At 42.3% G+C, this 17,423-nt stretch overlaps 1 protein-coding gene across 3 annotated transcripts in view; it reads right to left on the bottom strand.

Moving 5' to 3' along the window:
* LOC140481846 (uncharacterized) overlaps positions 1 to 11,721 on the bottom strand; it is a 41,480-nt gene extending 29,759 nt beyond the window's left edge. For 2 of the 3 annotated variants that reach the window (XM_072578393.1, XM_072578391.1), the window contains exons 1-2: positions 11,565 to 11,721; positions 9,558 to 10,093 (exon numbers count right to left, since the gene is read on the bottom strand). In XM_072578393.1, the coding sequence (XP_072434494.1) occupies positions 9,558 to 10,093; positions 11,565 to 11,665 (637 nt within the window). In that variant the 5' untranslated portion in view covers positions 11,666 to 11,721. Of the gene's footprint in view, positions 1 to 9,557; positions 10,094 to 10,453; positions 11,535 to 11,564 lie in introns of those variants that run through there. The other variant, XM_072578392.1, reaches the window with a different exon arrangement.
* Positions 11,722 to 17,423: the final 5,702 nt, after the last annotated feature.

Below are 17,423 nucleotides of genomic sequence, written 5' to 3'. Positions count from 1 at the left end.
TGCATAATGAGGCAATATGTGCAGTTAAATGGGGATTATTGCTTGTTATCTGCTCCTTTAATACATGTCTCACTTCTGGGCAGTAAGAGGAGATTCTCACAGCACTTTATTGGAAAATGCAGTTAGTTGTTCCAGATGACACGAATGGTCTTACCAGACTTGGCACATGATTCTCAGGATTTCTCACCATAGCCCATATCGTTCAGGGCCCTAGAAGATGCTATACAATGTTAATATCTTGTACATAGACTTTTTAAATAGATTTCTTGGCATTCAAAAAAATTCCCTACAATTAGCCTTTCCTCAGAGCAAACTTCAAATTTTTGAAAGTGTAGATTTGTGGTAGAATGATTTATGATCAACAAGTAACAAGTCTGCAGAATAACCATATTGACAGGAGGCACCTAGCAAATAATGAAAATTCTAGTATGATTTAAACTAAATATAGTGAGGCATCTTTGTTATCCCAGGGGTAGGAAGAGTTTTTGTTTTTCGTAAGAAACAATTTAATGTCTTCTTAATTTTTTAAAATCCAAGAAGAGTATGTTTTAAACGATTAAATCAAATACAATGAACTGGTTTCAAAAATCACCACAACAAAAGCAAAATAATTTCTATGACACTCCTTTAACTGTATGGATGTTCAAGCCAACATAAAAGGAATAGTACATGAGATGTCTACCTCAGCCATTTCTAAACAACACACCAGAACTCATGAATGACTTGACTTGCGCTAAGGACAACACAATTAGTTACCCCAAGACAACAGATTTCAGCCATGATATCAAATCCAACACATTAGCAGAGTATTTCAATGCTGCACTGCTCCAGTGAATCACAGCGCGAACTGGAAGAACACATCTTCAGACTCGGCATTTTACAACTTCCTGGACTTCAATATTGAATTTAACGCCTCCAAATGGTGATCCCACTCCCATTCCTTCCCTTTTTAAGCTTTGTTACATTCCCTGTCACCATGTCCTCTCTCCCCTCCCCCCACTCTAATGGAAGGAACACTCCCAGTCTGGCAGTTAGACCATTGCCTTCTTTCTCACATTCTGATCACTGAATCTGAACTAATCAACATGATTCCTTCCACCAGCACTCCAACACCACCTCCCCATTGTTAAAAAAAATGTTAAAGGATAAAAAAGAAAGGAACGATACAATATTGTGGGGATAACAGATGTGGCTTCAAGTGGACAGGGCCTGGGAAATGAATGTTCAAGGCTACACGTGCTATCGCAAGGACAGACTGATGGGCAGAGGGGGTGGGGTGGCCATGTTGGTAAGGGATGATATTCAGTCGCTTGCACAGGGTTCGGGGTGGGAAGAGACCTACAATCAGGGGACGTAGAGTCAGTGTGGATAGAGCTGAGAAATTCTAAGGGTAAAAAGACCCTCTTGGGTGTTATCTACAGACTCCCCAAACAGTAGTATGGATGTAGGGTGTAAGTTGAATCAGGAGCTGAAATTGGCCTGTCGCAAAGATGTTACTACAGTTGTTATGGGGGATTTCAACATGCAGGTAGACTGGGAGAATCAGGATGGTATTGGACCTCAAGAAAGAGACTTTATGGAGTGCCTCAGAGATGGATTCTTAGAACAGCTGGTGCTGGAGCCTAGCAGGGAGAAGACAATTCTGGATCTGGTATTGTGCAATGAACCAGAATTGATCAGGGACCTCGAAGTGAAGGAGCCATTGGGAAGTAGTGACCATAATATAATAAGCTTCAATCTGCAATTTGAGGGGGAGAGGTACAACCGGAAGTGACAATATTTCTGTTGAATAAAAGTGAACTATGGAGCTGTGAGGGAGGAGCTGGCCAAAGTTCAATGGTGCAATACCTTAGCAGGGATGACAGTGGAGGAACAATGGCGGATATTTCTGTGTATAATGCAGGATCAGTTCATTCCAAAAAAGGAAGAAAGATCCTATGAGGAGGCAGGGGTGGCCGTGGCTGACAAGGGAAGTTAAGAAACAAAGTTAAGACAAAAAGTATAACATAGCAAAAGATAACTGGGAAAATGAAGGACTGGGAAGCTTTTAGAAGAACAGAGGATTACTAAGAAGGAAATATGCAGAGAGAAAAAAAAAAAAGAGGTACGAAGGTAAACTGGCCAAAAATATAAAGGAGGATAGTAAAAGCTTTAAGCTATGTGAAAGGCAAAAAAATGGTTAAGACGAAAATTGGGCCCTTGAAGACAAACAGGGGAATATATTACGGGGAACAAAGAAATGGCAGAAGAATTGAATTGGTACTTCAGATCAGTGTTCACTGGGGAAGACACAAGCAATCTCCCGGAGGTAACAGTGGCTGAAGGACCTGAACTGAAGGGAATTTATATTTGCCAGGAATTGGTGTTGGAGAAACTGTTAGGTCTGAAGGTTGATAAGTCCCCGGGGCTTGATGATCTACATCCCAGGGTACTGAAGGAGGTGGCTCGAGAAATAGTGGATGCATTGGTGATTATTTTCCAGAGTTCGATAGATTCAGGATCAGTTCCCATGGATTGGAGGGTGGCTAATGTTGTATCACTTTTTACGACAGGTGGGAGAGAGAAAGCAGGAAATTATAGACCAGTTAGTCTGACGTCAATGGTGGGAAAGATGCTGGAGTCTATTATAAAAGGATGAAATTACAACACATCTGGATAGTAGTAACAGGATTGATCAGAGTCAGCATGGATTTATAAAGGGGAAGTCATGCTTGACTAACCTTCTGGTATTTTTCTGAGGATATAACTCTGAAGATGGCAGAGGGAGATGTTAATGTAGTGTACGAGGACTTTCAGAAAGCTTTTGATAAAGTCCCACATAGGAGGTTAGTGAGCAAAATTAGGGCGCATGGTATTGGGGGCAAAGTATTAACTTGGATTGAAAGTTGGTTGGCTGACAGGAAACAAAGTAGTGATAAACGGCTCCATTTCGGAATGGCAGGCAGTGACCAGTGGGGTACCGCAGGGATCAGTGCTGGGACCGCAGCTTTTTACAATATATGTTAATGATATAGAAGATGGTATTAGTATCATCAGCAAATTTGCTAATGTTATTACTAACAGGATGAAATGTGAGGAGGATGTTAGGAGATTAGAGTGACCTGGACAGGTTAAGTGAGTGGTCAGATGCAGTTTAATGTGGATAATGTATGGTTATCCACTTTGGTAGAAAGAACAGGAAGGCAGATTACTACCTAAATGGAATCAATTTAGGTAAAGGGACAGTACAGAGAGTTCTGGGTGTTCTTATACACCAGTCAAGAAAGATCAGCATGCAGGTACAGTAGATAGTGAAGAAGGCTAACAGCATGCTGGCCTTCATAACAAGAGGGATTGAGTATAGAAGCAAAGATGTTCTTCTGCAGCTGTACAGGGCCCTGGTGAGACCACACCTGGAGTACTGTGTGCAGTTCTGGTCTCCAAATTTGAGGAAAGACATTCTGGCTATTGAGGGAGTATAGCGTAGGTTCACGAGGTCAATTCCTGGAATGGTGGGACTACCTTACGCTGAAAGACTGGAGCGACTGGGCTGGTATACCCTTGAGTTTAGAAGGCTGAGAGGGGATCTGATTGAGACATAAGATTATTAAAGGATTGGACATTCTGGCAGCAGGAAACATGTTTCTGCTGATTGGTGAGTGCCGAACCAGAGGACACAGCTTAAAAATACAGGGTAGACCATTTAGGACAGATGAGGAGAAACTTCTTCACAGAGAATGGTGGCTGTGTGGAATGCTCTGCTCCAGAGGGCAGTGGAGGCCCAGTCTCTGGATTCATTCAAGAGAGAATTGGATAGAGCTCTCAAGGATTGTGGAAATCAAGGGTTATGGAGATAAGGCAGGAAGAGGATACTGATTAAGGATGATCAGCCATGATCATATTGAATAGTGGTGCAGGCTCGAAGGGCAGAATGGCTTACTCCTACACCTATTGTCTATTGAACACTTAGGAATTTTGAATATATTAGTTTGGAGTTGCTGTCCCCATGTGGGAATACAGTAAATGGAGGAATTGGATTTTACATAGTTTTTTTTTAAATCAGTAAGTGAAGGGGAGTACTAGCAAGTCCAGGTTGAGACAATCATTTAATCTCAGCACACTCATATACCATTGTTTAAAGCAACTGTTACCTTTTTGTTGTAGTGTTCTAAAATCTTTGTGGACTTGGACCCACTAGAAATCCCTGAACCAATCTAGGTAAACAATTGAAAGTCTGCAACAAGTTCTCTTTCAGCTTCAATTTCCATTAAAATCGGTCAGTTGCCCTTTCAGACAGTTTCTATAACACTTTACTTTCCACAATTTGAGTGATTCCATTGGGTACTTGAAGTGTGAGTTGGCAATGCATGACCGGGTGTGAGGAGGTGTAGAGATTTCTTAGATTTAGAGACGGTCACATGTACTCTAGTACAAAACTATGGAGTACAGTGAAAAAGAAAGTTCAATGTTGCCACGCGGCACCACTAAGTAAGCAGGGACAAAAACTCAGAACAAGATAGAAAGAAATAAGAAACAAAAGTTAAAGTTAAACATTACAGTCCTTGGAATTAAATAAAGAAAGAGCTGAAAAGTTCACCATTGCAATCTTCAAGTGCTTAGCTATGCTGTGACTGAACTTCCTACAAGGGCTCGATCCCCTCCGCTTTGGTTTGTTTTCCCAATACTAGCTCAATCTCCCCTACTCTCATCATTGCAGATGTAGAGGGAACTCCAGCGCCACACTGGGCTTGCTCGTGGGATCTCAGGCTGCCAAAGTCTTGACCAGGCCTTCAGCTGTTGCCACACACTGGACCCCGATCCAGGCGCTGTATACACTGGGTCTCTGCCTCACCTTTGGCCCACACATCGGGAACTCAGTCTCTGTTCAAGCCCCAGCCAGGACCACACACAGAAAAAGAAAACGGAAGAGTGGATGAACCTATTCTGCCACCACCTTGCAAAAAAACGCTGACCAACTCGAGTCCATGCTTGGCCTACTTGGCAACCACAAGTTGACACTGGGCCTACGTGCTGACTGACAATGCCTTTGGTGCAATCAAGCTCTTCAACAAGAGGCAAAATAAGATTAATAAAACAGATAAAAAAGCAAAACAAAAAGCAGACAAGTTGGAGGCTCAGAAGGAGGAATTGAACTGATCCCAGCTTAGCAGCAACTGCTGAAACAAGAAATGACAAGCCAGTTTGTATGAAACATTGTTTGGAATTTTTCTGAGCTTCCCACTGCTGTTCATCAACGTATAGAGTAGCTAGCCCAAAATGCTTCAGTAAATCAAAAACAATACTTAAGAATGAGAGATTTTATTGAAACACAAGATTTGGAGAAGCTTGAAAGGGCATTAGACACAAGTGAACACCACCACCTGCAAGTTTCCTATAAACCAAACACTACCCTAACTTGGAATATTGTCACTATACCTTCACAGTTGCTGGGTTGAAATCCTGGAATGCCATTTTTAACAGCAATGTGGTTGTACCTCACATGGACTGCAGCAGTTCAAGAAGGTAATCCCCAGCACCTTTTTCAAGGGCAGTTAGGAATATGCAACAAGTGACCAAACCAGGTGATGCCCAAGGTCCATGAACAAAAACTTTTAAGCCACATTCTAACTTGTACTTATCAAATTTAACATCTCATTCTGCATTCCTGATGAAGGGAATATGCCTGAAACATCAACTCTCCTGCTCCTCGGATGCTGCCTGACCTGCTATACTTTTCAAGCGCCACACTTTCATCTGTGACTCTCCAGCATCTACAGTTCTCACCTTTTCCTAACATCTCATTGTCAGGGTGCCAGCCCTCCGTTCTCACTGTGGATTCTGCATGCACATAAAAAATTTCATCAATGTACTAGTATCTGGATGTTAGAAGGAAAGTGACATTACACAACATTTACATGTTGGGGAATATTCTTAAACTGACTTTATCAGATTACTAACCTTAATTGGCTTGCAGCTGGTGGAAGCGAAGCAAATCTAACCCGATTCAAAGGTTTAATTAATTGAGGTGGCGCCATTAGCAAACATACATAAAAGTAGCTTTCTGAAGAAGTTTTATTGCAACTTTATAGAGCATTGGTTAGGCCACAGATGGAATGTTGTGCAGAAATCAGTCATTGCATTATGAGAAGGATAATATTGCACAGGAAAGGGTGCAGGGAGATTCACCAAGATGTCGTCCAGAATGGCAAGTCTCACTTATGAGGAGAAACTAAATCAGTTGGGATTTGTTTTTCCTGGAGCAGAGGTGGCTGAGGAGAGGAAATCTGATTAAAGTAAATGAAATTAGGAGGGGCACAGAAAGGTTGGATCAAGGGAAGCTTTTCAAAGATGTGTCTAAATGGTTTAGTGGGGATCTGAAGATTTTTTTCCCCACTCAAAAGGATAGTATAAGTATGGAATGCAGTGCCTGAAAGGATGTTGGAATTCTCAACATTTAAGCAGCATATAAAACGAGCACTTAAACTGGCAGTGAGCCATGAACAAAGATGCGGGGGAAATGGGACCAGTATAGTTTGGTGTGGAATAGCATGGCGCTGGAAAAGCACAGGTCAGACAGTATCAAAGGAGCAGACGAATACATGTTTTGGGCATAAGCACTTCATCAGGAATGTATATTTTGGTGTTTGTCAGTTGGCACTGACATGGTGGGCTGAAGGGCCTATTTCTATGTTACACAACTGTCTCAAATTCTTGCACAGTTTTACTGTTTTAAGTTTTCTCCCCATGTCTAAGGAAAATACATTCTACATTAGGAAGAGGTGTAAGTTATTTCAATGAATCCCACCAGAATATTTCAACTCCAGTTGAGTAATCTAGAACATAAGAACCAGGAGCAGTAGGCCATCTGGCCCTTTGAGCTCACTCTACCATTTGATAAGATCATGGCTGAATTTTTTTATGGCCTCAGTTAAACTTATCCATCCTCTCACCATAACCCTAAAAATTCCTTTATTGAAAGAAACTCAGCTTTAAAAGTATTAAACAAGGAATACTCCACTACTTCACTGGGCCGGAAATTCCACAGATTCAGGTGAAGACGTTCCTCCTCAATTCAATCTTAAATCTGCTCCTCCTAATATTGAGACTCTTGTTGCAGTTTCACCTGCCAGTGGAAGCCTCCCTGCTTCTAAATTTTATGTTTCTATAAAAATCCCCCAACAATCTTCTAAACCCCAATCTAAGTCAGTCGCCCATGGTAAGCCAACCCCCTCAACTCCAGAATCAACCTAGTGAACCTCCTCTGTACCCACTTTAGTGCCTGTATTCCTTCTCAAGTAAGGAGATCAAAACTGCCCACAGTACTCCAGGTGTGGCCTCACCAACACGCCATACAGCTGCAACATAGCCTCTTGGCTTTTAAACTCAGTCCCTCTGCAATGAAAGACAAAATTTTATTTGCCACCTTAATTAACTGTTGCACTTGCAAAATGACTGTGCAATTCATGCACAAGGACACCCCAGGTCCCTCTGCACAGCAGCATGCTGTAATATTTTACCATTCAAATAATCTGGTCATAAATGCATGTTTTGCAAATGCAATCCTTAGTTTATACCTCAAATGTTTGATTTTCTAAAGTCCAGTGACTTTAGCTTTATCATAATGCATACTAGCATTAGAAGATTGTTAGGGGATTTTTATAGCACTGGAATTATTCTTTAACACATGTATATATGATAGCAAAATAATGTAGATGCCATAAATCTGAAGTAGCAAATGTAGCAGCACTCAGCAATTTGGGGAGAGAAACATGAGTTAAATGTTGTTTTGGAGATTTTCTGACAGAAGGCCATCAATTCTCCACAGATGCTGCCAGATCTGCGTAGCATTTCTAACATTTAGTATGTCATGCAAATATGTTGCCACCTTTAAAGACAGCTCTTGCAAAATCACGTTGAAAATGTATCAATAGCACATTTTCAAAAGCATTAGAAATGGACACCAATATTTCACTATATCAATAGGTCAAATAATTGTTTTAATATTTTCATGGCAAGATGCAAAGCTAGCAAATTTGAGCATTTCCAGTTTCCTACTCATAGTTACATGTAATTAATGGCATTAAAGCAGTTTTCATCCAATTAAAAATGTTATAATCACAACTCACTCGGAGGGACTGGAGAATGCTTTGTACCAATGTTATTTTGATATTACATTCTAATGTTCAAGATAGATTTAATTAACAACCCTCACACTGCAGCAAGACTTGAAGTTGTTACACCAAGTTATCTGAATGTCTCTTTGGCTTAGTCAGTGCCATTTCTAATTCTGAAGCAGAAAGTTGTAGGTTTAAGATCTACTTTGGCACACCTGCACATGAACTATACTGGCACTTCAATGCTATGCTGGAGAATGACCTATAGATACCATGTTAAATTAATGCTGACAGTTAAGGGAGATGTCGAGAGTATGGTGCTGGAAAAGCACAACAGGTCAGGCAGTATCTAAGGAACAGGAGAATCGTTGTTTAGGACATAAGCCCTTCATTAGGAAGGAGGCTTGTGGGCCGGGGAGCTGAGAAGGCCTGGGGGTAGCTGAGAACGAAATAGGTAGATGAAGGTGATCATTCGGAGAGGAGGGTAGAGTGGATGGGAATGACGATGGACAGGCCAAGAGGGCGGTGCTAGGTTGGGACTAAGATAAGGTGGAGGGAGGGGAAATTGCTCATTTCACCATATCCCAGTCCCAAGCCTCCAACACAGCACCGCCCTCTTGACCTGTCCATCATCTTTCCCATCCACTCTACCCTCCTCTCTGATCACCTTCATCTACCTATTGCTTTCTCAGCTTACCCCCCCACCCCACCCGTCCCTTCCCACTTATCTCATCACCACCACCTACTTGAATCTCACAAAGTAAACTGCATTAGTATAATCAGACTGGTTGCAGCATAGGAAGTGGCCATTCATTCAGTTAGGTTTGCATTAGCCCCAAAAGAAACAATTCACCTAACCATCATCCTGCAAATTTTCCCATCCTATGGGAACAACTCTAAAATCTTGAGTAAAACATTGAATTTTATTTAAATCTAAACCAAGTTGCATACCATTTCAAGAATGTGGAATGAGTTATGCACGGGACTAAAGAGAATCTCCAGAGTTCTCTTTGAGAAAGCAGTGTTTCCAAGTCTTCAATTTTATTTCCAATGGCGTAAGAGTTTTGATAGATGAGTGACAAGTGTTATAGGCCACAGATGGGAGGGCAGAACGGAGACCACAACCTGATCAGCCACGTTCATATCGAATGGCAAATCAGACTGTCTGAATATACTACTCCTAAGTTATGTCCCTAAAAAGTTAGTTCCCTGCAATTATAATGACATGGACTGGGTCAGTAGTAACTTCAGGACTAGACATTCCTCAAGTACGATTTAAGAAAGTTCTGTGCACTGTTTACAGTCCAAGGGGACATCAGGTTCACACTATTGAAACAACGGATGAACTATCCATCATGGGTAAAATTCAGTGGCACATATGTTGCCTTTACAAGGACATATACAGATACTATACATTGTATACAATTAGCAATAAGTAACAATAGGGAAAATGCACCATCCTACCATATGGTGGTTTCTTGTGTGATGCACGTTTCTTCTTAGTTCCCTTTCTATTCATCACTTTCCAATACACATTTGAGCAAGCTTCACAGGTGACCGTTTCTCTGTAATCCTCTCCAGAATTTGTTGAGATGCAATCATAATCTTCCCCGGATAATTCGAAATTTTCTTCCTCATTCCCATCATGGTTTTGGAGAGTAGAACCTTCTATTTGGGAAACTGGCTGCTTAGTAAAGAACAGAGTGTCACCATTTGACATCTGGTTCTCTTTTGCCTTTGTCAGAAATGTGTTCAATTTTAGATTGGATTCTTTAGCAAAATGTCTTGCAGTTTGAGATTCACTGTTGCAAATACTAGTGGTGGCTCTGCCACTGTCACTATTCCTCAGCACCACTTGCTCAGAAAGGATGGAACACGCTGTTAAATTCTCTAATTCTAGTGGTTTGTCCAAATCGTCACTTATCGTGGTAGGAGCAAAATGGTCATCCGCCAGTGCTGATTGCTCAACTTTTTCTTTGTTCCCACACAAAGAACTATACCTGTAGCAAATATAATAGAAAACAGTAAAATGAAACTTTGTCCCCCCCAGGATAGCACACAAAGGAAAAAGGGACTAAAGTTTTAACTCAATTATTGTCCTGTTACCAATTACAATTAAATCTTTCTTGCTGGCTTGGTTCTAGTTTAGTAATTTGAAACTACTTGCAAAGATTCTTAAATTCAACTTCCAAAGCAAGACAAAGCCAAGATTTACTGTGAATCTACCGTCAAACGCAGTAGATTTCCTCAAGAAGGAACTCACAACCCTTAAATATCCAGTCACTGATGCTTAAGCTGCTTGTTTCTTTGTTTTTGCCAGCATTTTCAAATGTTCTTCAGTACAAGTCAAATACACTTACCTCTGATGTAACATTTTTGTTGAAATTTGAAATCTTCAGATAATCTGAAATTCTGTATAGTCAGATGTACAGAATGGAAACAGACTTCAGTCCAACTCATCCATGCCAACCAGATATCCTGATCTCATCCAGTCCCATTTGCCAGCACTTTTGGCCCACATCCCCCTAAACCATTCCTAATCATATACCTATCCATATACTTTTAAGCACTGCAATCGTAATAGCTCAGTGAACAAACCAACAACCTGATTCAGAACCTGAACTACAAATCTTCTCCAAGACCTCAAAAAGTTAGCATACAATTCATTAGATATTAGGGGAAAACAATGGAAGGTTGGCCTTTATTTCTCAGGGGATGGAGTAGATAAAATTTGAAAATTTTGTTAAGACCATACAAGGCCTCAGATAAAATACTGAACAGTTTTATAGTCCATATGTTTATAAAGATATATTGGCATTGGAGACCACCCAGAGAAGGTTCACTCAGCTGATACAAGGCACAGAGAGGTTCTTATGACAAGAGTTTGGGTCTGTACTCATTAGAGCTTAAGAATGAGAGGCAACCTTATGAAAACATCTTTGGGTACTTGCCAGGGTAGGTTTCTCCTTGTAGAAGGGTATAGAATCAGAGAGCATAATCTCAAAACAAGGGTCACCCACCCAAGTCAGAGATAAGGAAATTCCACTCCCTGAGAGCTTACTGAATTGTTTACCACAGGAGGCTGAATTACTGGAGTATAAAAAAGGGGTAAAAAAACAATGACTGCAGATGCTGGAAACCAGATTCTGGATTAGTGGTGCTGGAAGAGCACAGCAGTTCAGGCAGCATCCAAGGAGCAGCGAAATTTTACTGGAGTATATTCAAGGCTGAGAGAGACATGTTTTTAATCATTAAGGGAACAAAGGGGAAAAGGCTGAAAGTAGAGTTGAAGATAATCAGATCAGCCATAATGTCAGTGAATTGCAGAGAAGGCTCAATGGACCGAATGGCCTACTTCTGTTTCGCCGCCTTATGGTAATAAGATTGCTGTCTGTGCAGTTCACCGGCTCAACGAAATACAACATGATAAACGGAGAGACCAGCGAATGCACTGCACAAAGAAACCCTTACAATTGCCGGAAGGCGCTCTCCACCTCCACTTGACTAAGAGAGTTGTTTTGCCGCGAAGTGCAATCGGTTCGGCCGGCGCACCGCCCGTGTGACGTCCACATTATCCGCACCGCTCGGCGCGAAGCAGCACCCGACCTCAAACCGAACGAGCGCGCCCGGAACGGCGGCCCCACCCTGACGCGTACGATTGGCCCACTCCGGTGTCGATCACTTTCACCCGTCCAATAGCGGCGACGTCAAGCAGCGCACCGCCCAGCCCCAGCCCCTTCCAACTCGCGCTTTCAATCAGATCAATGAGCCGTCACTCGCAAAACCGTCCAATAACAGCGGGGTCGGGCTTTGTTCCCGCCCAGCTCGTTCCATTACACGGCCCGGCATGTCCTCTCATCTGATTGGGCTACTTTCCTGTCAATAATGTACAAACATCAAATAGGAAGCGTCGACACCGCGTTTTGAAAGCCCACCCACGATAGGTAATCTGTTTGGGCCAGACCACCGTCAATCACAGACACATCTATCCAATTGAGGTGAAGAAGGGGGCGGGTAATTGGTTTGAATCGAGGGCGGCTGGCTGAAATCTTTCTCCAGCCGTAAGACTGGGTTGATGCTAATACAATAACAACTTACCGGTAACAGCGAAGATGAGAATCTTTTTCTAAATATGAAAGTCAGCGGCTATATAACCTCTCAGCAGTGGGAACCTCAATAAAGAGGGAACTCTGGCATGAAGGAAATAATTATGTCCTTTTCAAATATTGAAAGCTATCTGCCTGCTGCTGTTGTGAGTGCAGTCATTTGATTTCTGGAACCCAATGGTTTTGCTGCTGCAGTTAATGTCTGCTGACACCTGTGCAAATTTCCACAACACCATTAGAGGAAGGAACAGAAATAGGCTATTCAATCCATCTTGTTTGCTTGACCATTGAAATGAATCATGTGAGAGACAAAAATAACTGCAGATGCTGCAATCCAAGGTAGACAAGCAGGAGGCTGAAAGAACAACGTTTCAGATGTAGCCCTTCTTCAGAACAGGAGGGTTACACCCGACTGATGGACTTCTCCACCTCCTGATTCTGCCTGGCTTGCTGTATTCTTCCAGCCTCCTGCTTGTCTACATTGAAAGAAATCATGACAGATCAGATAATTATCCGTACTTTCCTCCTCCAATAATCATTGACTTCTCTTCAGTCCTGTTGGATTTGATCTCATGTTGGATGTTAGGAAATATTTTGAGTACACTTACCTAAGAACTAGGGGTAGGAGTAGGCCATCTGGCCCTTTGAGGCTGGTCTGCCATTCAATAAGATCATGGCTGATCTTTTCATGAACTCAGCTCCATTTATCCACCCTCTCACTGTATCCCTTAATTCCTTTATTGTTAAAAAAAATCAATCTTAGCTTTAAAAATGTTCACTGAAGTAGTGTCAACTACTTCACTGGGCAGGGAAATCCATGGATTTACAACTCTCTGGGTGAAGAAGCTCCTTCTCAATTCAGTCCTAAATCTGCTCCACCTAATTTTGAGGCTATTGTCCAAGTTTCACCTGTCAGTGGAAACATTCTCTCTACTTCTACCTTATTATTTCCCTTCATAATTTTATATGTTTCGAAAGGATCCCCCCCATTCTTCTAAATTTCAATGAATATAATCCCAGTCTACTCCAGTCTCTCCTTATAAGCTAACACGCTCAACTCCAGAATCAATCGAGTGAATCTCCTCTGCTCGCCTTCTAGTGCCAGTACCTTCTTTCTCAAGTAAGGAGATCAAAACTGCACACAGTACTCCAGGTGTGGCCTCACCAGCACCCTGTACAGCTGCAACATAACCTCACTGCTTTTAACCTCAATCCCTTTAGCAATGAAGGACAAAATTCCATTTGCCTTCTTAAATACTTGTTGTACCTGCTGTTACAACACAGCAGTGAACTCCTCTGTTAATTAAGCTACACACCCAGAAAAGCTTACCTGGCCTCATAATCTGTTAAAATATATGAGTGACAGAGAACTCCGAAATTCCACTATTTAATCAAACAGTATCAATTTATTGTTTAACTCTTAAAGTTAACATTAAATGACAACTATTCACAACTCTAAGCCTCACTTTCTCTTAACTGCTTATTACCTGACTCCCTCCATGACTCCCTCTGTGACTCCCTCGTCAGGTCCACACCCCCCACCAACCCAACCTCTGGCACCTTCCCCTGCAACCGCAAGAAATGCAAAACTTGTGCCCACACCTCCCCTCTTACTTCCCTCCAAGGCCCCAAGGGATACTTCCATATCTGCCACAAATTCACCTGCACCTCCACACACATCATCTATTGCATCCGCTGCACCCGATGTGGCCTCCTCTATATTGGGGAGACAGGCCGTCTACTTGCGGAACGTTTCAGAGAACACCTCTGGGACACCCGGACCAACCAACCCAACCACCCCGTAGCTCAACACTTCAACTCCCCCTCCCACTCCACCAAGGACATGCAGGTCCTTGGACTCCTCCATCGCCAGACCATAGCAACACGACGGTTGGAGGAAGAGCGCCTCATCTTCTGCCTAGGAACCCTCCAACCACAAGGGATGAACTCAGATTTCTCCAGTTTCCTCATTTCCCCTCCCCCCACCTTGTCTCAGTCAAATCCCTCGAACTCAGCACCGCCTTCCTAACCTGCAATCTTCTTCCTGACCTCTCCACCCCCACCCCACTCTGGCCTATCACCCTCACCTTGACCTCCTTCCACCTATCGCATTTCCAACGCCCCTCCCCCAAGTCCCTCCTCCCTACCTTTTATCTTAGCCTGCTGGACACACCTTTCTCATTTGTGAAGAAGGGCTTATGCCCAAAATGTCGATTCTCCTGTTCCTTGGATACTGCCTGACCTGCTGTGCTTTTCCAGCAACACATTTTCAGCTCTGATCTCCAGCATCTGCAGTCCTCATTTTCTCCTAAAACAGTAATCAACTCAGGTATCCATTTCACAGCCAATTGTTACATACTTTCAATTTTTGGTACTCTCTGAGATTGCTAACCAATCATATGAAAGGTGCTTGTAAGCTCTCGTGCAAAACAACATTCACTCTCTCATAAAGTTACAGTACACACCTTCAACTTCATAACACTGCAGACCAACCTTCTGCGATTCATACACAAGGACACCCAGGTCCCTCTGCATAGCAGCATGCTGCAACTTTTTACCAGTCAATTAATAATCCTTTTTACTGTTACTCCAGACAAAATGGGTGACTTCACATTTATTAATGTTGTATTCCATCTGCCAGACCTTTGCCCACTCATTTAAGCTATCTATGTTCCTCTGCAAAGTTTCACAGTCCTCTGCAACTTTGCTCTACCATTTCTCTTAGTGTCATCCGCAAACTTTGACACACTACACATGGTCCCAAACTCCAAATCATTTATATAAATTGCGAATAATTGCGGTCCCAACACGGATCCCTGAGGCACACCACAATAATAATAGAACTCATTTATCCCCACTCTTTGCTTCCTGTTAGTCAAGCAATCCTCTGTCCATGCTAGTATTTTACCCATAACACCATGCACCTTTATCTTACGCAGCAGCTTTTTGTACAGCACATTGTCGAAAGCCTTTTGGAAATCTCGGTGCACCACATCTCCTGGGCCCCCCTTGTCCACTTTGCTCATAATGTCTTCATGGAATTCCAAAATATTAGTTAAGCATGACCTGCCCTTCATGAAACCCATGCTTTATCTGCCGAATGGGACAATTTCTACATAGATGCCTAGCTAATTCTTCCTTGATAATATATTTAAATATCTTTCCCACTATAGATGTTACGCTAACCGATCTATAATTCCCTGTCTTATGTCTACCTCCCTTTTTAAACAATGGCATCACCTTTGATGTTTTCCAATCTGCTGGATCTGCCCCAGAGTCCAGCAAACTTTGGAAAATTACCACAAGTGCACTTGTTATTTCTCCCGCTATCTCTTTTAGTACCCTGGGATCCATTCCATCAGTCAGGAGACTTGTCTATCCTTAGCTCCATTAGCTTGCCCAACACTACCTCTTCCGTAATAATGATTGTTTCCAGGTCCTCACCTACCTTCATCTCTTTGTCAACTACCGGCATGTTATTAGTGTCCTCCACTGGGAAGACTGACACAAAACACTTAATTAATGCCTCAGTTATTTCACTATATCCCATAACTTCTCATGCTCTAAAGGACCAATGTTTACTTTAGCCACTCTTTTTCATTTTATATATTTATGGAAACTTTTGCTATCTGTCTTTATATTCTGTGCTAGTTTTCTTTCTCAAGTTCTATCTTACTTTTCTTTATAACTCTTTTTGTGGCTTTCTGTTGACCATTAAAGTTTTCCCAATCTTCCTGTTTCCCGCTGATCTTGGCCACTTTGTATGCCTTCTCTTTGAATTTGACAGCCTCCTTTATTTCCTTGGACATCCATGGCAGATTACCCCTTTTCTTACAGTCCTCCCTTTTCACTGGAATATACTTTTGCTGAGAACTCTGAAAAATCGCTTTGAAAGTCCTCCACTGCTCAACTGTCCCACCACAAAATCTTTGTTTCCAGTCTACTTTAGCCAAGTCCTCCCTCATCCGATTGTAGTCTCCCTTGTTGAAACAAAGTGTTCAAGTAAATTTCAGATGACACCAGCTTCAGATCCTGGACACTTTATTTCTGAGAACCGCGGGAGAGATCCAGAGTGCCTCCAAAGGCAGTCTTCTTGTGGAGGCACTCCCCGATGAATTACAAGTAAATAATATTTTTAGATCGTGTTCGAGTATAATTGATACAAAGTATTCTGACATCACAGGGTAGAATACAAATCTTGCTAACAATATGTGTTTTTCACTCTCACAATAGCTGGAGATCGCTGCCTTCCTGTGGTAATATTAAACCATTCACAGAAACCTGTGACTGTACTGTTCTCAATCTCATGTTAATTGATAAAGTGGTAGATAATAGGTTTTAGTATCAGTAGTGTGATTAGTCTTCACATACTCTTGTTAACTAGCAAGGAAGTATATGAATGGAAATGGGAGGTAGTTAATGGGATGTCTGATCAGGGCTGACAGTCCTATTCAAAAAGCAGGTATCTTCGTGCAGGGCTGGGAGTGAAATACACATGTGTGGCTCCGGACAGCTTTGGTGGTTCAGGGGCAGCCAGTCCCCTGCTGTGATCTCTGGTCTCTGCCTGCCATTGGACATACAGTCGAGTACATATAGAATCATTCCAATAGGCGACCTTTAACCCTTGAATTCCCACAGCCTCTAAGCACTGGGATAAGCCAGTAAAACAGAACATTTTACTTTTCAGAGTCCACAACCTTTATTATTCCGTCCTCTTATCAGGTCTTCGCTCCTCCCGAAGTCTATACCAGCAGCAGTCAGACAGTAGTTGCCATAAGCAATGGAGTCCCAAAAGGCAGGCAATTACAATGAAGTCAACAATGTTAATGTGTAGCAATGCGCCCCCAATTTTTCCCAGGAGCCCCCAAAGGGGAGCCAGCACCATTACGTCAAACAGGGTATCTGCTAACTGAACCTCAACTCCGTCACCTTTGTCTTTATTTTTCACTTTGTGGTGTGACTTATGATAGTGGGATCTGGTTACCACACGGTCTGGAAAAATACCAGGATATTTCTGTTATAACTCCTCAGTTTCTTGGTCTTCATTGGGCTTCTCCACAACAAGGAGTGTCACTCCCACCTTGGATCCTGCCAAATCATTCCCAAGAACAAACTGAATTCCTGGAACTGACACTCAGTCAATCACTCCCACTGTAACTTCCCCAGTCTCCTGGTGGCATTCCAGGCTGATCTTACATAGGGGAATACTAAATTTCTGTCCATC

Source organism: Chiloscyllium punctatum, chromosome 10 (assembly GCF_047496795.1).
Source record: "Chiloscyllium punctatum isolate Juve2018m chromosome 10, sChiPun1.3, whole genome shotgun sequence".
In the NCBI taxonomy this organism is placed as follows: Eukaryota; Metazoa; Chordata; class Chondrichthyes; order Orectolobiformes; family Hemiscylliidae; genus Chiloscyllium; species Chiloscyllium punctatum.
Note: the sequence above shows the minus strand (reverse complement) of the source record. Positions and strands in the feature narration are given on the sequence as shown.